At 34.6% G+C, this 19,761-nt stretch overlaps 1 protein-coding gene across 1 annotated transcript; it reads left to right on the top strand.

Moving 5' to 3' along the window:
* Nucleotides 1–5,896: 5,896 nt before the first annotated feature.
* Nucleotides 5,897–19,188, top strand: LOC101893162 (probable cytochrome P450 313a4). Its single transcript, XM_005188279.4, has 8 exons — nucleotides 5,897–6,126; nucleotides 11,841–12,038; nucleotides 12,101–12,280; nucleotides 12,342–12,417; nucleotides 12,492–12,618; nucleotides 18,169–18,321; nucleotides 18,389–18,815; nucleotides 18,873–19,188. Exons 1-8 carry the CDS (start codon nucleotides 5,976–5,978, stop codon nucleotides 19,028–19,030), a joined length of 1,470 nt encoding a protein of 489 aa, XP_005188336.1. The 5' UTR covers nucleotides 5,897–5,975; the 3' UTR covers nucleotides 19,031–19,188.
* Nucleotides 19,189–19,761: the final 573 nt, after the last annotated feature.

The following is a 19,761-nucleotide window of genomic DNA, read 5'->3' as shown; positions in this document are numbered from 1 at the left end:
TTCTTCATCAGCGTAAAATTCTATAACGAATTAGCCTAGTCCGTATGTACGTCTGTTATAATTTCGCTAGAGTTAAAATAAATTTAGTTAGGAAGCTAAAATTTTGCCCAGATCAGTCTTTTGTGTGCAGGCAGGTAAAGTTTGAAGATGGGCTATATCGGTCCCCCATATAACAGTAGCCCTATATTCGATATATTCATGATTTTTGCCGCATTTTTTAATGTCGGAAAATCCACAGAAGAGTTTCTCCTGAGTACTTTACCACCTGGAAGAGAATTGTCTATATAGGACCACCATTTTTAGCCACATTTTTCATGGAATTGTCTGAAAATTGACACAAGTATTTTCTTCTGAGCACTTTATCTTCGGGAAGAAAATTGTTTATATTGGCCCACGATATCGTATAGCCCCCATACAACGGTGCATCCTTTTATTCGTAATTTTGATGATTTTAGGAACATTATTCAATGAAATTGTTTAAAATTTCGTATTTAAAATGGGTACTACAGCCGATGACAAGAAATACTTATGCAGAACCACGCCTTCGTATAACCTTTAAGCGGTATTTTTCGACGGAACTTTTGGAAACTTTTCAAGTTTCTTTAAAATGACGGAGGATATTAAAAGTTCGTCTGGCCGAACTTAGCTGCTTTTTAACTTGTTATGAATAATTTTGTAGGGCATCACCAAATATTTGCATAATAAAATAATAGTTTCCATTATTATTAATATTTTTTCCATTTATCATGATGTCCAGAAAAGCAAAATCTGAACACTTTGACATTGGTTGAATTGTTAAAGGTACGAAATTTTAAATATTCACTTCCTAAATCAATAAAATGGAATTCTCCTGGCAAAATATTTGACATTACCGGCAATTTGTATGCAGCCAACACAGAAAAGTGTAAATGGCTTTTGCGTAGGCACTGAAAACATTTAAATCACAAACTTTTTGACATACATATTTCATACAAATATACTTTGCATCGTCAAAATGCAATGAGTCATGTTTGCACGTCTAAACTGAGCTTTTTTTCTTCAAGAATTTATCTTTTATTCCATCTGTTTACCAACATGATGAGGTACATATACTTCAACAGTATCAGTTTGCTGTCTCCGTTTATAGCACGTTTATATACCAAATCTTTACCCGGGATCATGGTGCAATACTTGGGCCATGCCCGGCAAATGTTGTACTTAAACAAGTAAAAGAACATTGAGTTCCGCCGGGCCGAACTTTTAATACCCTCCACCATTGGGCAAAGAAAATATTTTTATATAAAAGTATCTGAATTCAAACGTGTTCCACTTTAAACTACAAATACCAGTAAGACCATTTGGATAATGCTGTTGAAGTTTTCAAAAAAAAAAAAAAAAAAAAAAAAAAACATAAAGTGGGTGAGACCGTTTCATGTTGGTTATACCAAAACGGGAACTTATATAGACAATATTATACTACAAGGTCTGTTATCTATTGCGAGTCTTAAATACCAAATTAGAAATAATTTCGCGAATAAATGTGACAAAAACCGTTTAAAATAATCGGTAGGTATCGTTACATAGGGGCTATACGAAAACGTAGCCATATACATATACAATTTTCCAACATCGGACTTAGAACGCCTTATGATCTATAAATGTCAATTTTTGGACATATCCAAATGTACCAAACTGTGAACCGATATATCTCATCCTAGGCACAATACGAACCATTGTGCCAAATTTTAAAGCTGTACGTTAAATAATGTGGGTTGTATCGTGATTTTAACAGACAGACAGACATCGTTAAATCGATTTAGAATTGTATGCTGGTTATGAATATATACAGGGTGAGATGAAAAAACTGCAACCAAATTCAGACTGCTGTCATTTCTAAGCCACTCGTTCGAAAGCTGTTAAAATTATTCCAATGATAGCTCATTATATTGTTTACAAGCGTACAAAAGCATTTAGATGAGAATTTTCCAGAAAAAAGGTTATTCGTGATGGAATTCAAGTGTGATTTCTTTATATTTTGACTGGAAAACCACAAATGGCTATCGTTAGAGAACATTGAAAGCCATTGAAATTCCCAAAAGTGCAAGAACTTACACCGCAACAAAAGAAAATAGACTCAAAGAGCTAAAGAGTTGCTTTGCTTGGCCGAAAGTGGTGAATTGCCGAATTTGTAAACAAACAAAATGTTCGTGTTTACTTGCCAAAGAGGTCAGCTGAAAATGTGCATCTTAGGTTGGCCACCAGAACTCAAGGTGTGGGCCGCCATAACAGCCGATGGTCGCTCTCCGCTCGTATTAATTGACCTTGGCATCAGAATAAATGGTAAATATTATCGCGAAAATCCCGGATACCAATCCGTTGGACTATTGTGTCTGGAGTATTTGGAAAGCAAGGTTGGCACTAAAAAATGCCAGAGTGTCGATCACCTCAAGCAAGCGCTTCGCCGGGAATGGACCAAAATACAGCAGAGCAACATTCGGGCAACGTGTGGTGGTTTCATTGACCGTTTGAAGGCCATAATTCGTGCCAAAGGTGACCAATTCGAACAAATCTAAGCTTATTTTGAAATTTTATGCAATTTCTGACATTTTTGCCTTCATTCAATAAAATTTAAAAAAAAAAATGTAAAAATGATGTCGTTTGACTTTGTTGCAGTTTTTTTATCTCCCCTTATTTTTGCAGCATTTTTGGTATTGAAAATGGGCCATGTAGGTCCACGTTTTGGTATAGCCCCCATATAACGGTACCTCCCGATATTTGGTATTGTGATTATTTTAGCGACATTGTTCACCGGATTTGTTTCAAATTTGGTATTTTAAGTTTGTAATGGATACTGAAAATTGTCTGTGCAGGTCTACGTCTTCGTACAGCCCCCATATAACGGTAGCTCCCGATATTCGGTATTTTGCTACATACACCGATTTTTTGAATATTGTAATGGCTTATGATGTCGTATATGTCGTCGTATAGACCCTAATATAAGGTCTATATTCGATATTTTTAAGATTTTAACAGAATTTTTTTCTTTGAAAATTACCAAATTTGTTCAAATTTGTTTGGTTAGGCCCGGCCGAACTTACAGATTTTTTCTTGTTCTATATGTAATTGACAGTAATAATCATTAAAGACCCAACAAAGTATTTACATTCTTACTACGCTCAAAATTCTTACACAATTTTATGTGTCCGCCTGCGGTAATCACACTAATCATTGAGGGGATCGACTTAAATGACTATTAGTTGGGTAATATGCATCTTATGTCTGAATTTTTCAAATTTAACCACATTTATTAATAAAAATCATTTATTTTGGGAGGACAAATTATTGTTGAATTAAATGTTCAAATGTAGCAGCGTTAATTGTTACGAAACATGTATTTTTAAACTAAAAAAATTGAAACTAACAAAATATTTCTCTCTGTTTATAAGAGGCAAATAAATACTTGACTTTTTATACCCTACACCACATGATGGTAAGGGTATTATGTCTTTGTGCATTTGTTTGGAACAGGGAGAAAGAAGTGAGATAGACCCATAGTTGCACAGCTCTGAAATAAGTGTTTCAAATATTGTCAAGATCGGTTCAGATTTGGATATTGCTCCCATACATATCTTTATCCGATTTCAGATTTATATCTTTATCCGATTTCAAATGGCAAATATCAGCCTAAATGAGCTGAGTTTTGACAAAACCGACTGTACCCATCCTAGAAACAAGTATTTCAAATTTGGTGAAAATCGGTTCAGATATAGCTATAGCTCCCAAATATATGTTTCATCCGATTTGATATTTGATACCGGACATCAGATACAGCTCGAAAATACCTCTGCAAACTTTATTAAGATCGGCTAAAAATTAGATATAGCTTCGATACACGTCTTCCCCCGATTTTAAGGTTATTTCCACCATATATGTAATATCAGCCCAGATTGAATAGATTTTTTTATATTTAATTGAATTTTACAATTTGCTGAAGCTATTATATTTTTATACCCTACAAATTTAGAATGGAGGTGGGACTGGGGTCAGAATAGAACCCTATTTCTTTTGGAGATGATCGCCAAATGTTTAGGGGTTGAAATGGACCAAATACTGAAAAAATGTCGGATTTTGCGGTAGCTATACAGGTCGCAATTATAGACCAATCGACGCGGAATTTCGCATGTAGGTAGAATTTAGGGCGGGGAAGAAGCCTACCAATTCGGGTGGTCATCGGATAACATTTAGCGGGTAAAATAGACCATATCATTTGTGTTGAAAAAATTCAAAATTTTTCGTTAAACCGCGAATATTTTAAATCCCGGCGAAATCACAAAGCCATGACAAGGTTACTTCTGATCTTTACACTGATGTTAACATCTAACAAAACGGATATATAGCAAAATATGTGCGATATATATGTTTATCAAAGAAGATATGCTTGAAAAATCTCTTATATGTCTAGAACGGCTGAACTGATTTCGAAAGTTCTCATTAGTTTAGAATGGCCTCTTGGCAGGAAAGAAAAAGCGTCTAAAAAATCTCATAAAAATATCTCTCTAAAGATGAAAATATTGATTTTGTAAAATTTTCTAATATTTTTTCAATTTTGTCATATTTTTGGCATATTTTCATTTTGAATCAAACATTTGGTAATATTTCTACAGCTAAGAAAACTAAGTAGTTAGGATATCAGGATATCATATGCAGATCGCATTTATGGCCCGATCCCTACGAAATTTTGCATGGGGATAAGATGAGGGTCAGAATAGAAGCCTACTCTTTTTGGAGATGATCGCCATATATTTAGGGGTTGAAATGGACCGATCCTCACGCACATTTGAATGGGGGTTACCGGACATTACAAAAGCCAAGCAGTTTTGGATGGCCATCCAAAATATTCAATGTGTGAAATAGTTTGCCAAATTTTGTAGACAAAATACGAAAATGTCGATTCCAGTGACTTTTTGGAGAATTCACAAATACAGGAAAGACGCACTTCTGACTATTTCGTTAACGCTGATTTCGTTGAAGATTATAGTCAAATGTCTGTTTCTCATTTTTTTGGGAAATATTGGTTCCAGATCTAGGAAGACCATTTACGTGCAACATCTACCAATAAATTGGAAATGAGCAAATTAGTTTAAGTTGCTATTATTCGAAAATTAGAGAACGAAACCTGATGGTTTTCTTTTATTATTTGTAACAATATCTTGTGGAATTCTTTCGAGTATCTCGCCTATATAAACTGTATCGTTTATTGTAGTGTTGTAGGGTATTCAACGGTCGGTCCCGCTCGACTGTAGCCTTTGATTACTTGTTTATATTATCCTCACTGAAGTCGGATTATGCATCATACAACAATGTTATTAGGATCACATTAATACCCAATATAAACTTTTTTGCTATGGGAACTCTTCTAAATACGCATAGTTGTGTAGGGTATCGTATAGTCGTCCCCGCCCGACTTTTGACCTTTCCTTACTGGTTTTTATTTAAAGTATATCATCAATCAAAAAATAATTTTGACCTTTTGTGCCTCGGGCTGATTTAAATAAACGTCAATTCCGGCTCAATTTCAATTACTTTCCCACATTTTTCAAACTATTTGGGACTTTTGGATCAGAGCTCAAAGTTTGTTGCAAACAAACTTGAGCTGCTTGGTAATTAGGTAATTAATGGCAAAGGTATACTCGTGTATCACCTTAGCTTCGAACCGCTCCTGCAAAAATGCACGTGCATTATTGTCTTACCAAACCGGTTTTTCTTTGTAGATCTATTAAATAAAAGCTATTGCTTTGAGTAGTTCTTTTTATGGAACCACCTTAAGATATAAATCGTTATTATTGAATTTTATAAGCATGAACACATCCGCACTGCACTCTTAAATTTTTATTAAAATACAAAAACAATAGAAATCCCATTGTAATAGTTTAATTGTGCGTGTCGCTTCGATCATCGCGGACGTGTGCTCCTCATTGGCTCAGATTGGCGGAAAAATGTCATATTGGACTATTTTTGTGGTTTTGTGTGTTTGGTTTTATTGGTTGTGGACCCGACGAAGATACTATGCATTAATTTTTAAAATATCGGGACCCCTAGGATATCCGCTGTTGGGGAAGACGTTGGATTTAATTGACAAAAATAAAGGTTTGTACTTTTCGTTAGTGTGTCCAATGGAATATACGGGGACGATGTACGGGCCGGATCCCAAGAGAATTTTCAAAAAAGAATGAACAATTTTATATAGTTCAAATGAAAACAAAGACATTCGTGGTGAAAAGAACTTAAAAAAAAAAAATAAAATAATAATAAATAAAAATAATAAAGTAAATAAATATCGTTACAAATATATATCTGTAGAGTGCCGAAAATATTTATTTATGAACCATTTATTTACTGGATATTGGAAACTGTGTTGGAAACATGGAAAATTATGAGTGATAGGTAGTGGAATTATTATATCTGAACGGGAATTGTGTTAACGTGTGTGCTACTCCGAAACGTTGACATCGATTGAAATTTTTCTGCGAAGAGGTTTTCTAGCCCCTTAGAAACCAAGATGTTTAATAAGGGTCAAATCAATTGAAAATGTGGTCGAATACCGATAACTGAAATCAGGGGATACCTATATATGAGGGTTATACCAAAATGTGGGCCTATATTAATAATTTTTTGCAAGGATTGGTTCTTTTTACTAAGAACTCAAATTATCATAATATGCCGAAATTAGTATAAAAGATATGATCAAAATTTAAAATATAATTAATATCTGGGTAAGCCTTTATATGAGGAGGTTATACAATAAAGTGGACCGACATGACCCATATTGAATATAAACAATTCTACTTGTAATCTATAGGCATGTACAGTGTAGTGTTGCACAGTGTTATTAATCGATTCTGTCGTAATAGCGAAATATTAAAAGCGCGCTATGATATGTTATAGAATTTAAAAAGTATAAAAGCAGCTAAGTTTGCCCATACCGAAATTTTAATACCCTCCATTATTTTAACGGATCTTGAAATTTTTCAAAAAAAAAAAAAAAAAAAAAAATGCGTCGAAAAATACCACCCTTATAGGGGGGCTATACGAAAACGTGGACCTGAATAAATAAGTTTTTTTGTTCTTAAGTTGTAGTACCAATTCCGAACTCCAAATACGAAATTTGAAAAAAAAAACAAGTTAAAAAGCAGTAAGTTCGGCCGTGCCGAACTTTGAATACCCTCCACCATCTGGAACGAATTTGGAAATAAAATCCTTAAAAAATTCTGGTAAAATTTAAAAAATTCCGAATATAGCCGTTATATTGGTGTCTATACGACGTGAAGCTACATGGGCATTGTTTGTCATAAGTCATTACCATATTCAAATTCGAAACTTGAAATAAACGGTGAACAATGTAGCTAAAATCATCAAAATAAAGTATATAGGGAGGTGCCGTTATATCGGAGCTATACGAAGACCTGGACCTGCATAGACAATTTTCTGTCACAGGCTGTATCATCCATTACGAACTTCAAATACGACATCTCAAAACGGAGTCAAATCGTCTTAGAATTTTACGCTGATCAAGAATATATTTGTTTTGTTAGGCTTAAAATTATTATTTCGATGAGTTATAAATGGAATGACAAACTTAACATACCATCCATACTATGTATGGTGGAGGGTATAAAAATAATGTTTGGTATGGAAATTAACATCAATACAAATATATTGAAATGTAAAAAGCCTCTTATTCGCGTATTTACTTAAATCTGTTTAGGCGCATGTATTTTCGTCCACTATCCGACGTGGTGCAGCCAGTTACATCTAAGTATGCATAAGACCTTAAAATGGTCAAAAATTGCACAACTGGCACCTGTTTAAAACTGGCGCATCCGATTTATGTAATTCTCTAAAACAAATAAATACGTCAATTAATTCATATTTTAAAATAATTGGCCAGGAACCAATTTTCCGACTTTGTACTCCAATTACTTGGGAAGCTGTGCAAAGCACACGCGTGCTAAAATCATATAATTAGTTCATTAGCTTGTTGGCTTCGACACAACATAATAAATAATAAAATTAATTTTAATAATCTCGGTTGTGTACATTAACACTAACACAGCATTCGAGTAAATTATTTTAAATGGTCCATATTATGGGCAAACTAAATTAATATTTATTGGAATATTGCGAACGGTCGTGACGTATGGTTTTGTGAAACTCAGTTTCAACGATTGGACAGCCCATAAGGGGAAAACAAACTGCCAATGTAAAACAAATTTGGTTCAAAACTAAGACTTAAATTCTCGAAACACCTTAAATTTAGCGGCACTGTTTTACGTGGGGAGTCACGAAAACATGGGCTTTTATAGCCCATTTTAATTCTACGTAGCTAAAATATATCAGGGTAAACATTTATAAACCAAATTCATTAAATTCGGAATCTATAGTAGTTTCTAAATCGAAGGAAGGACAGACGGATATACTTATCAAGATGTAGTGGACTACTTCGGTCCAACTGTATCTGGTACAACGCTCACAATTAAACATTTTCTAAAAATTATCAAATATCTAATATAAAGTACACGAAGTTGTTGATATAGACCAAATCTGGCACCTTGTAATCCCTTGAATAATCATAACGCATGTCAATACACATGTAAACAAACAAACATTGGCTGAGGGTATACATCTGTCGGCAAACCGACTGATATTTTTTAACTAGTTTAATTTCAAATACTTTTCATTTTTTCAAATTCATTCCACAACTTTTTAGGGCTTGGCATATTTTTTGTCAAATTAAAAAGAACCGCCTGATGTTATTGCGTTGATGGAAATCTATTCAATCCAGATTTTTTCCATAGGAATGTGTCTTTTACATAAATACACCTAAAAATCTTATTAAGTCAGTAAAGTAATATGAAAATATTCGTTATTCTTCTATGCATAATGCTCTCGCGATCAATTTATTTTTATTTGTTTTTACCATAAACGGTATCATAATTTTTGCCACAAAACACAAGTTGTACGTACATTACGAAGGAGAATTTTTTTTATTTTTATACCCTACACCACATAGTGGTAATGCTATATTCTCATTGCAAATTCAATAACGTTGTCCGCTCTTAGAATTATGTACCCGAATTAGCCTGTCCATACGGCACGATTCGTAATTCAAAGTAACATAATTCTTATTTCCAATTTTTATAACCTCCACCATACTATGGAGGGTATATTAACTTTGTCATTCCGTTTGTAACTCCTCGAAATACTCATGTCAGACCCAACAAAGTATATATATTCTTTATCAGCGTAAAATTCTAAGTCGATTTAACGATGTCCGTCTGTCTGTCTGTCCGTCTGTCTGTTGTAATCACACTATCTTTTGAACGACTTGAGATAGAAGGCTAAAATTTTGCACACATGTTTATTTTTCCAGTAGACAGGTTAAGTTCGTAAATGGGCCATGTAGGTCCACGTTTTCATATAGCCCCCATTTTTGATGATTTTGATAGCCGATATTTTGATGATTTTAGCGACATTATTCAACGGAATTGTTTCAAATTTTGTATTTGAAGTTCGTAATAGATACTACAGTATAAAACGGAAAATGGGCCATGCGGGTCCACTTTTTTGTATAGCCCCCATATAACGGTACCTCCCGAAATTCGGTATTCTGATGATTTTAGCGCCATGTTTTGCCAGAATTGTTTCAAATTTGGTATTTGAAGTTCGTAATGGATACTACAGCCTATAACAAAAAATTGTCTGTGCAGGTCCACGTTTTACAACTCCCATGGTTCCTCCCTATATTCGAAAATTTGATGATTTTAGCTACATTATAAACAGATTTTTTTTCAAGTTTCTCATTTGAATATTGTAATAGCTTGTGACAAAAGTTGCCTATGCAGGTCCACGTCGTCGTACGGACCCTTATATACGGCTACATTAGGTATTTTTAAGATTTTAATAGAATTTTCAACGGAAATTTGTACCAAATGGTGAAGGGGATTCAAAGTTCGGCCCGGCCTAACTTGTTTATTTTTTTTTTTTTATTTTAACGAAAATATATATATTTTCATTCATTCACTTGTATTATGGTAAATTCGACCGAATTCAGTCTAGAAGCAAGTACACAAACTTTGGTGAAAATCGGTTCAGATATAGCTATAGCTCCCATATATATGTTTCATCCGATTTGGGGTTTTAAGTCCCTCACATGCATAATATGCACTCTACAACAATAATCTTTAGTACTAGGTATCAGATACAGCTCAGAAATAAGCGCCCAAAATTTTTGTCAAGATCGGTTCAGATTTAGATATAGCTCTCATATATATCTTTTTTCGATTCCAGGCTTATTGCGCACCAAATGTCTAATATTACTCCAAATGGACTTAAAATTTTGGTGAAAATGGGTACAGATATAGACATAGCTCCCATACATATGTTTCATCCTCACATGCGTAATATGCACTCGACAACAAGGATATTTGATACCGGACATCAGATACAGCTCGAAAATACCTCTGCCAAATTTTATCTAGTTCGGATATAGCTCTCATATATATCTCTATCCGAAATATTCAAAACGGGCAAAACTTCGACACTCATCAATCACTTTTTTTATACCCTCCACCTTGGAAAGGAGGGTATATTAACTTTGTCATTCCGTTTGTAACATCCTTAAATATTCGTCTTAGACCTCATAAAGTATATATATTCATAATCAGCATAAAATTCTAAGTCGATTTAACGATGTCCGTCTGTCTGTCCGTCTGTCTGTCTGTCTGTCTGTCTGTTGAAATCACGATACAGCCCACATTATTTGACGTAGAGCTCCAAAATTTAGCAGAGCTATTTGCATTGTGTCTAGGTTGGTATTGAAAATGAGATATATCGGTCCACGTTCTGGTATAGTCCCCATATAACGGTACCTCCCGATATTCGGTATTTTGATGATTTATGCCACGTTTTTTCACGGATTTGTCTTAAAATTGGTATTTGTAGGTCATAGCAGGTCCCTGAGCGTGTGGCAAAACATTGCATGTATGGGTCCAAAATTTGGTATAGCCCCCATATAACGGTACCTCCAGATATTCGGTAATTTGATGATTTTTGCAACATTTTTTCACGGATTTGTCTGAAAATCGGTATTTGTTGGTCATAATGGGTTCCAGCTCCGGTGGCGAAACATTGCATGTATGGGTCCATGATTTGGTATAGCCCTCATATAACGGTACCTCCCGATATTCGGTATTTTGATGGTTTTTGCCACATTTTTTCACTGATTTGCCTAAAAATTGGTATTTGTGGGTCATAATGGGTCCTAGTTCGTGTGGCGAAACATTGTAATTATAGGTCCACGTTTTGGTATAGCCCCCATATAACGGTACCTCCAGATATTCGGTAATTTGATGATTTTTGCAACATTTTTTCACGGATTTGTCTGAAAATCGGTATTTGTTGGTCATAATGGGTTCCAGCTCCGGTGGCGAAACATTGCATGCATGGGTCCATTATTTGATATAGCCCCCATATAAAGGTACCTCCCGATATTCGGTATTTTGATGGTTTTTGCCACATTTTTTCACTGATTTGTCTAAAAATTGGTATTTGTGGGCCATAATGGGTCCTAGTTCGTGTGGCGAAACATTGTAATTATAGGTCCACGTTTTGGTGTAGCCCCCATATTACGGTACCTCCCCATAATCGGCATTTTAATGGTTTTTGCCACATTTCTTCTAATGTTTATTTTACCCTAAGGTGGAGGGTATTAAAAGTTTGGCCCGGTCGAACTTAATGTTTTTTTACTTGTTTGTTTTTGATTTATGACGCCCTTTGAGTAATGCTTGTTTTTCCCTCTTCAGATCCCTTAAGTGTGATACATACGCACAGCGAGAAATATGGCCCATTGATGTACACTTGGTTGGTCACCTATCCAGTTTTGCTTGTCACCGACCCTGATATTATTCGAGATGTTTTCACATCGCCGCATTGCACGAATAAAAGTGTACTTTACAAAGCGGTCACCAATGGCGTTGGAAGAGGCCTATTCTCTTCAGATGGTAACTGCAAAAGCAATTGCATTTCCGACATATTATTACATATTAGTCTCAATCAATTTAAGATCCGGAATGGGGCGTTCACAGGAAACATTTGAATCCTGCATTTGGACACAAAATACTACTGAGTTTCATGCCTATTTTCAATCAGGAGGTGAACAAAGTTTTGAAGCTGTTCAAGGAAATGGGCGAATGTTCGGATGTGGTCGCATTGCTACAAGATTTAACATTGAAAATCGCCATAAGTGAGTTACATATATCCATTTCAATACATTTTTGGGTTTTTAAAAATTGTTCAACCCACAGGAACAACGATGGGAGTTAATGCAGATCAAGAGTATGGCAATGGACACAACGGTAATTTAATAAAAAGCTATCAGTGGTAAGAGAGAGAGAGAGAACTGTCATTTATTCATTTCAAATTGATTTGAGCGTGATTTCTTTCTTAACATTTAGTGTTGTAGAAAACATGACCGATATTCTGTTTGCGCCATGGCTGACCAACAATCTAATTCGGAGGGTGTTGGGAGTTTACGAACCGTTCAACTCATGCAAAGCAGAAAACCGCAACTTTATTCGAAAGGTGAGTAGGAATAGAAATTGCTTCGCCACGCGAACCTGATGAGAGATGCCGCAATCTGTAATTATAATTTAATTGCATTGTATAACTGGCTAGTTAATCGTTTCAGTACGTGATCAGGTGGATACAAAGTATTTAGATTTTCATTTCAATGAGACAACAAAATATTTAACGGATGAAAAAAGTCCAAAAATATTAGTTGATTGTATCAACAAAAGATTGTTGTCATAAATGTTTAGCTTCGATCGACTCATATTTTTTTTTTTGTTATCTTTCTTTGCATGGAGGTGAAATTAAGATTAGAAAAGAACCCTATTGTTTTTGGAGATGCTCGCAAAGTATTTAGCGGGTAAAGTAGTCCATAAGTTAAATGTAAAAAATACGAGAATTTCCACTACCGAATTTTTTAAACCATGCGACGTCACAATTAAATTAAAATATCACTTCTGACTAAGACATTGGATATATAACGAAATATATAGAATGTCATATATCACTTATTTTTACAATTCTGGCCTTTTGCCAGAAAAGGATAAAATCGAAGAAAATTGTGAATATTTATACAATACACCACATAGTGGTAAGGCTATTATGTCTTTGTTCATTTGTTTGTAACATGAAAATGGAGAAGAGATAGACCCATAGTTACTTTGGGGATCCCCATAGAATCACTTTTTGAGTCGATTTTATCCCAAAGACAAAATATTTTGCCTCAAATGCGCAATGTCAGTCGGAATCAGATGGATTTTAGAATATGGCCATGTTTTGGCCTGAAACAGAACTCAAGCACCGGCCATGGTGTTGGCGTGGGCCGCCATAACAACCGATGATCGCTCTCTGCTTGTATTAATCGACCGTGGCATCAGAATAAATACCGAATTTTATCGCGAAAATATCGTGGAGGGTGTATTAAAGTCTTGGGCACTCAAATATTTTGACCGCAGACTCAGCATCACCGAACTCAGCACGCACTACCCAAGAATGGTTACAAAATGAGGTTCCTCGCTTCATTTACAGCGCATAATGGTCACCAAAATTTCTGGATACCAATCCGTGTTGTGTCTGCTGTATTTTGGAAAGCAAGGTTGGCACTAAAAAACACCAGTGTCGATCCCCTGGGTCAAGCAAGCGCTTCGCCGGGAATGGGCCAAAGTACCGGAGAGCAACATTCGGGGAACGTGTGACGGTTTTATTGGCCGTAATTCGTTATTCTAAAATTTGATGCTATTTCCGACATTTTTTGCTTTCATTCAATAAAATTAAAAAAAAAATGTGAATAGGGTAAGTGTACCAGTAGTCGGCACTTTTAGAATTTTCAATGTTTCAATCTTTCAACATTTTGAGTGAAATCTTTCAATTGCAGAAAAATAAAGTTGTTCAGATCCCAAATTTTGTTTAGTTTTCGAAATAATAAACAACAATTGAATTTGTTTTTATTAAATTGGCAAAATTTGCAATTTTACTCAAATAGTAGTTTTTTGCCAGTAGTCGGCACCATTTTCCAATGCTCGGCATGTCTATTTGCCAGTAGTCGGCATATAGTATTTCAGTAAAAAAAAGTATAATTTTGTATTTTTTTTTATTTCTAATAGTATAAAACAATGCTATATTACTAATTCACAGTTCAATTAATTAATTTCGTTTTTAAATAGTGTTTTATTATACCCTACAACACTATGTGTTGGGGGTATTATAAGTTTGATTGGCCCAAAAATTATGTAACACCTCGAAATATTGGTTTCCCATATAGGAAAGTATATATGGATCTTCCTAGCTCGCCGAGCTGAGTCGATCTAGCTATGTATGTCCGTCCGTCTGTCCCTCTGTCCATGTTAATTTGTAATCACGCTACAGGTCGCAATTATGGCCCGATCCTTACGAAATTTTGCACGAAGGTGGGGTTAGGGTCAGAATAGAAGCCTATTTCTTTTGGAGATGATCGCCAAATGTTTAGGGGTTGAAATGAAAAAATAAAAATACTGAAAAAATATCGGATTTTGCAGTAGCTATACAGGTCGCAATTATAGACCAATCGACGCGGAATTTCGCATGTAGCTAGAGTTTAGGGCGGGGATGAAGCCTACCAATTTGGGTGGTCATCGGATAATATTTAGCGGGTAAAATAGACCATATCTTTTGTGTTGAAAAAATTCAAAATTTTTCATTAAACCGCGAATATTTTAAATCCCGGCGAAATCACAAAGCCATGACAAGGTTACTTTTGATCCTTACATTGATGTTAACATCCAACAAAACGGATATATAGCAAAATATGTGCGATATATATGTTTATCAAAGAAGATATGCTTGAAAAATCTCTTATATGTCGAGAACGGCTGAACTGATTTCGACAGTTCTCATTAATTCAGAATGGCCTCTTGGCAGGAAAGAAAAAACGTCTAAAAAAATCGCATAAAAATATCTCTCTAAAGATGAAAATATTGATTTTCTAAAATTTTCTCATATATTTTCAATTTTGTCATATTTTTGGCATATTTTCATTTTGAATTAAACATTTGGTAATATTTCTACAGCTAACAAAACTAAGTAGTTAGGATATCAGGATATCATATACAGATCGCATTTATGGCCCGATCCTTACGAATTTTTGCATGGAGATAAGATGAGGGTCAGAATAGAAGCCTACTCTTTTTGGAGATGATCGCCATATATTTAGGGGTTGAAATAGACCAAAAAACTACAAAACTGTCAGCATGACATAATTATCGCCCGATCCTCACGCACATTTGAATGGGGGTCACCGAACATTACAAAAGCCATCCAAAATATTCAATGTGTGAAATAGTTTGCCAACTTTTGTAGACAAAATACGAAAATGTCCATTCCAGTGACATTTTGGAGAATTCACAATTACAGGAAAGACGCACTTCTGACTATTTCGTATTTCTCATATAGAGGCGTTTCAGTCAAAAACCAATAATAAATGTTAATCTTTTGCCACTTCTAAGAGATTATAGGTCTTTGGGAAATATTGGTTTCACATTTAGGAAGACCATTTACATGAAGCATCTGCCAATAAATTGGAAATGAGCAAATTAGTTTAAGTTGCTATTATTCGAAAATTAGAGAACGGAACCTGAAGGTTTTCTTTTATTATTTGTCACAATATCTTGTGGAATTCTTTCGAGTATCTCGCCTATATAAACTGTATCGTTTATTATAGTGTTGTAGGGTATTCAACGGTCGGCACCGCTCGACTGTAGTCTTTGCTTACTTGTTTAATTATAATTCTAATCCAAATGTAGGTAGAAAATCAAGAATAGTATGGTTACCTTCAGTAACGTATGGATTTTCAATTAAAATAAAAATGAGATTAAATAAAAAAGAAAAAAGTGCCTTTCTTATATTTGGAATTTGTGAATTGATCTCTTTTCTTTCTTCAAAAATGCCACCGCTATCTAAAACGTCAAATAGCTAATTAAAAAAAACCTACTAAATTTAGAAATGTTGGTCAAAAAGTACAAATAAAAACAACTGCCGACACAAAACATTTTTTTTATTTGTGTAGTTTTTGGATAATTTTTTAATAGTTTTCTCAAGTTTTGGTGAAATGGGTCAAAAATTATATTTTTCCAGTAATCGGCACCACCTGCCGACTACTGGCAAATCTCTTTTTTTCTGTTCCTAATGTCGGCATTAAATAATATAACAGAAAAATGCTTGATTTGTAAATTTTTTAAGTTATAAAATGATCCTTGGACTGTTATTTACTTTAATAAAATATTTCTGATTCCAAAAGTATTAAATTTAATTTACTTAAATCGATTATTAAGTTGACACCACCACTATTTTTTTTTCTTTACAAACAAGCACTATCGCATGCGTTGGAAGACACCCACTGACGAAAACAGTTATTCTCTCGTAATAAATGATCGGATCTCATTGTTTTTTTTTTTAAGGAAGAGGGCAGAGAACACTGTTGACGTTTTTTTGCAATTATTTGGTCAATTCTATTCTTACTTATTTAAGTTTAAATTTCAAAACTGCCGACTACTGGGACCTAAGGCGCACTTACCCTAATATGACGTTTGACTTTGTTGCATTACCACAACCAAATGTTCGGTTCAGATTTGGATATAGCTCCCATGTAGATCTTTTTTTCCATTTCACGCTCATAGTGCACAAAATGGTTAATATCAAACCGATTTCAATATAATTTGGCAGATTTATTTTTGTTCCAAATTCCGCTACACCTTCCACATTTGGAGACTGTATCTGCAATCGATCATTAGATATGTGCATATAAAATCTAAATTTTTTTGACGTACCTTCGACAAACAAACAATCAAAAGCACAAATATTTTCCTCTTTAATAGATATAAATGGAAAAAATCTGTGGAATATGAAAAACTCTATCCAAATTCGACTGTTATTACCTATATGGTGAACAATAACCGTAAAATCGGATGAAGATGTATATCGAAGATAAATAAAAATCTAAACCGATCTCAATAAAATTTGACAGAGGTATTTTCGAGCTGCATCGATGTCCGGTATCAAATATTATTGTTGTGGAGTGCATATTACGCTTGTGAGGGGTTTAAACCCCAAATCGGATAAAACATATGCATGGCAGCTAAGAATGAATTCCGCCGGAAGTGCAATTAAATTGATACATTAGAATTGATACAATAAAACTGAAATCGGGTAAAGATGTATATGGGAGCTTTATCCAAATCTGAACCGATCTTGACAAAATTTGAAACACTTATGTCAGAGCTGTGTCTAATATCTTTTACCAAAGATCATTGTTGCATAGTGCATATGACGCTTGAGAGGGACTTAAGCCCCAAATTGGATAAAACACATATATATGTGAGCTTTAGCTATATTTATTTCGAGAAGTTACAAACGGAATGACAAAAGTTTGTATATCCGCCACAAAAGTTAGTTTAATGCCGTGGATTTCAATTGTCGTATGCATCAAATAATCCATTGGATTTTTTTAAACATAAACATACTTTAAAACTGGTTTATGGAAAAATACGAATTACAGGCAGTGTCACTTAACTAATTATACCCTCCACCTTGGAAAGGAGGGTATATTAACTTTGTCATTCCGTTATGATTTTTGCCACATTTTTCCAAGGATTTGTCTAAAAATTGGTATTTGTTGGTCATAATGGGTCCTAGTTCGTGTGGCGAAATATTGTATGTATGGGTCCACGTTTTGATATATCCCCCATAAAACGGTATCTCCCGGTTTTTGGTATTTTGTTAATTTTTACCACATTTTTCCAAGGATTTGTCTAAAAATTGGTATTTGTTGGTCATAATGGGTTCTAGCTCCGTTGGCGCAACATTGTATGTATAGGTTCACGTTTTTGTATAGCCTCATATAGTGGTACCTTTCGATATTCAATATTTTGATGATTTTTGCCACATTTTCCCACGAATATGTCTAAAAATTGGTATTTGTGAGTCATAATGGGTTCTAATGTTTCCTTTACCCTAAGGTGGAGGATATTTAAATTTCGGTCCGGCCGAATTTAATATTTTTTAACTTGTTTTTATAATCGTCTTATATTACAGCTCATAGCAAACAAATTAAATGGGAATGGAAGTGATGGTAAAAATGCAGACGGATCCAAAAATATTTTCATAGATCAAGCAATTGAACTTTTGAGAAAAAACTTATTTACACAGCAGCATGTGGAGGACGAGTCGAATACTATTGTTCTGGGGGTAAAATTTGCAATATGAGTGATATTCCATTTTTTAATAACTTTTCTAATTATATTTTTAATTTTAGGCATTCGAGACGACAGCGAATACAATTGGCTATGTTCTCATTTTGCTTGCAATGTTCCCCGAATACCAGCAAAAAGCCTACGAAGAGCTCGTGTCCATTTTTCCCGAGGGCGGTGATTTCGATGTGACCTATGCCAATATTCAAGATATGATCTATATGGATATGGTTCTCAATGAATCTATGCGCATTATGACGCCGGTACCGTTCGTGGGACGTGAGAATGTGAAAGATATTCAGCTCTCGAATGGCATGGTTATACCGGCCGGAGTACAATTTGTCATTAACATATTTACCATGCACAGACGCAAGGATATATGGGGTGCCGCAGCCGATGATTTTAACCCGGATAATTTTTTGCCTAGTAACATGGAAGGCAAACATCCGTATGCATTTATTCCCTTCACAAAGGGAATACGGAATTGCATAGGTATGACAACAGCATTTGTTTAAAACTTAATAATAATGTATGTTTTGTATTTCAAAGGATGGAAATATGGCCTGATGTCAGCAAAGGTGGCCTTGGCAAAGTTGCTAAGGAATTTTCAATTTTCCACTGATTTCCAATACAATGATTTGGAATTTTATGATTCGATTGTTCTCAAACTGAAGCAGATGCCTGTGCTGAGGATTACAAGGAGATAATTAATTATTATTATTTTGTATTAAAAAATTTATATATATTATAAAATTTAAATATTGTAATTTATATATAATTATTAAGTGGAAATTAGTGTATTTTATAATTGAAAAACTACCGGATTAGGCCAAATTTGTAAACGATAAGGAGATTATAACTTGCTAATTTGTTAATAAAATAAAGGAGTGCAAATGTAAAATAACAATTAAAAAGCATTAAGTTCGTCCGAACCGAACATTTAATAGCCTCCAGCATAAGGTAAAGAAACCTTTAAAACATAAGCATATTATATTCGAGCTAGTTGCATTTTGCAAGTGAAATCGGCTGACGTATCAGTACCATAAAGTGGATGGCACTGATAAATTGAGGCTATAGGACAACGTTTGAAAATGTGTCATAAATATATATGGAGGCATCGTATATCGCTTATTTACGAACTAGACCTGCCTACTGACCAAATACACATATGTGCAAACTTTTATCTCAATTCGTTCAAAAGATAGCGTGATAACCACAGACTGACAGAAACATTGACATGTTTATACCGACTACACATTTTACGCTGATCAAGAATATATTTACTTTGTGGGGTCTGGCATGAGTATTTGGAGGTGTTTAAAATGGGTGAATAACCTAATGTACCCACCATGTGTGGCGGGGTGTATTTTACCCTCCGCCATGGTATAACAAGTTTGTCATTCCGTTTTTATGCCCTACACCAAATAGTGGTCAGGGT

The sequence above is a fragment of the Musca domestica genome, unplaced genomic scaffold (genome assembly GCF_030504385.1).
Source record: "Musca domestica strain aabys unplaced genomic scaffold, Musca_domestica.polishedcontigs.V.1.1 21, whole genome shotgun sequence".
NCBI lineage: Eukaryota > Metazoa > Arthropoda > Insecta > Diptera > Muscidae > Musca > Musca domestica.
The sequence above is the reverse complement of the archived record's forward strand: the minus strand, read 5'-3'. Positions and strand labels throughout refer to the sequence as shown.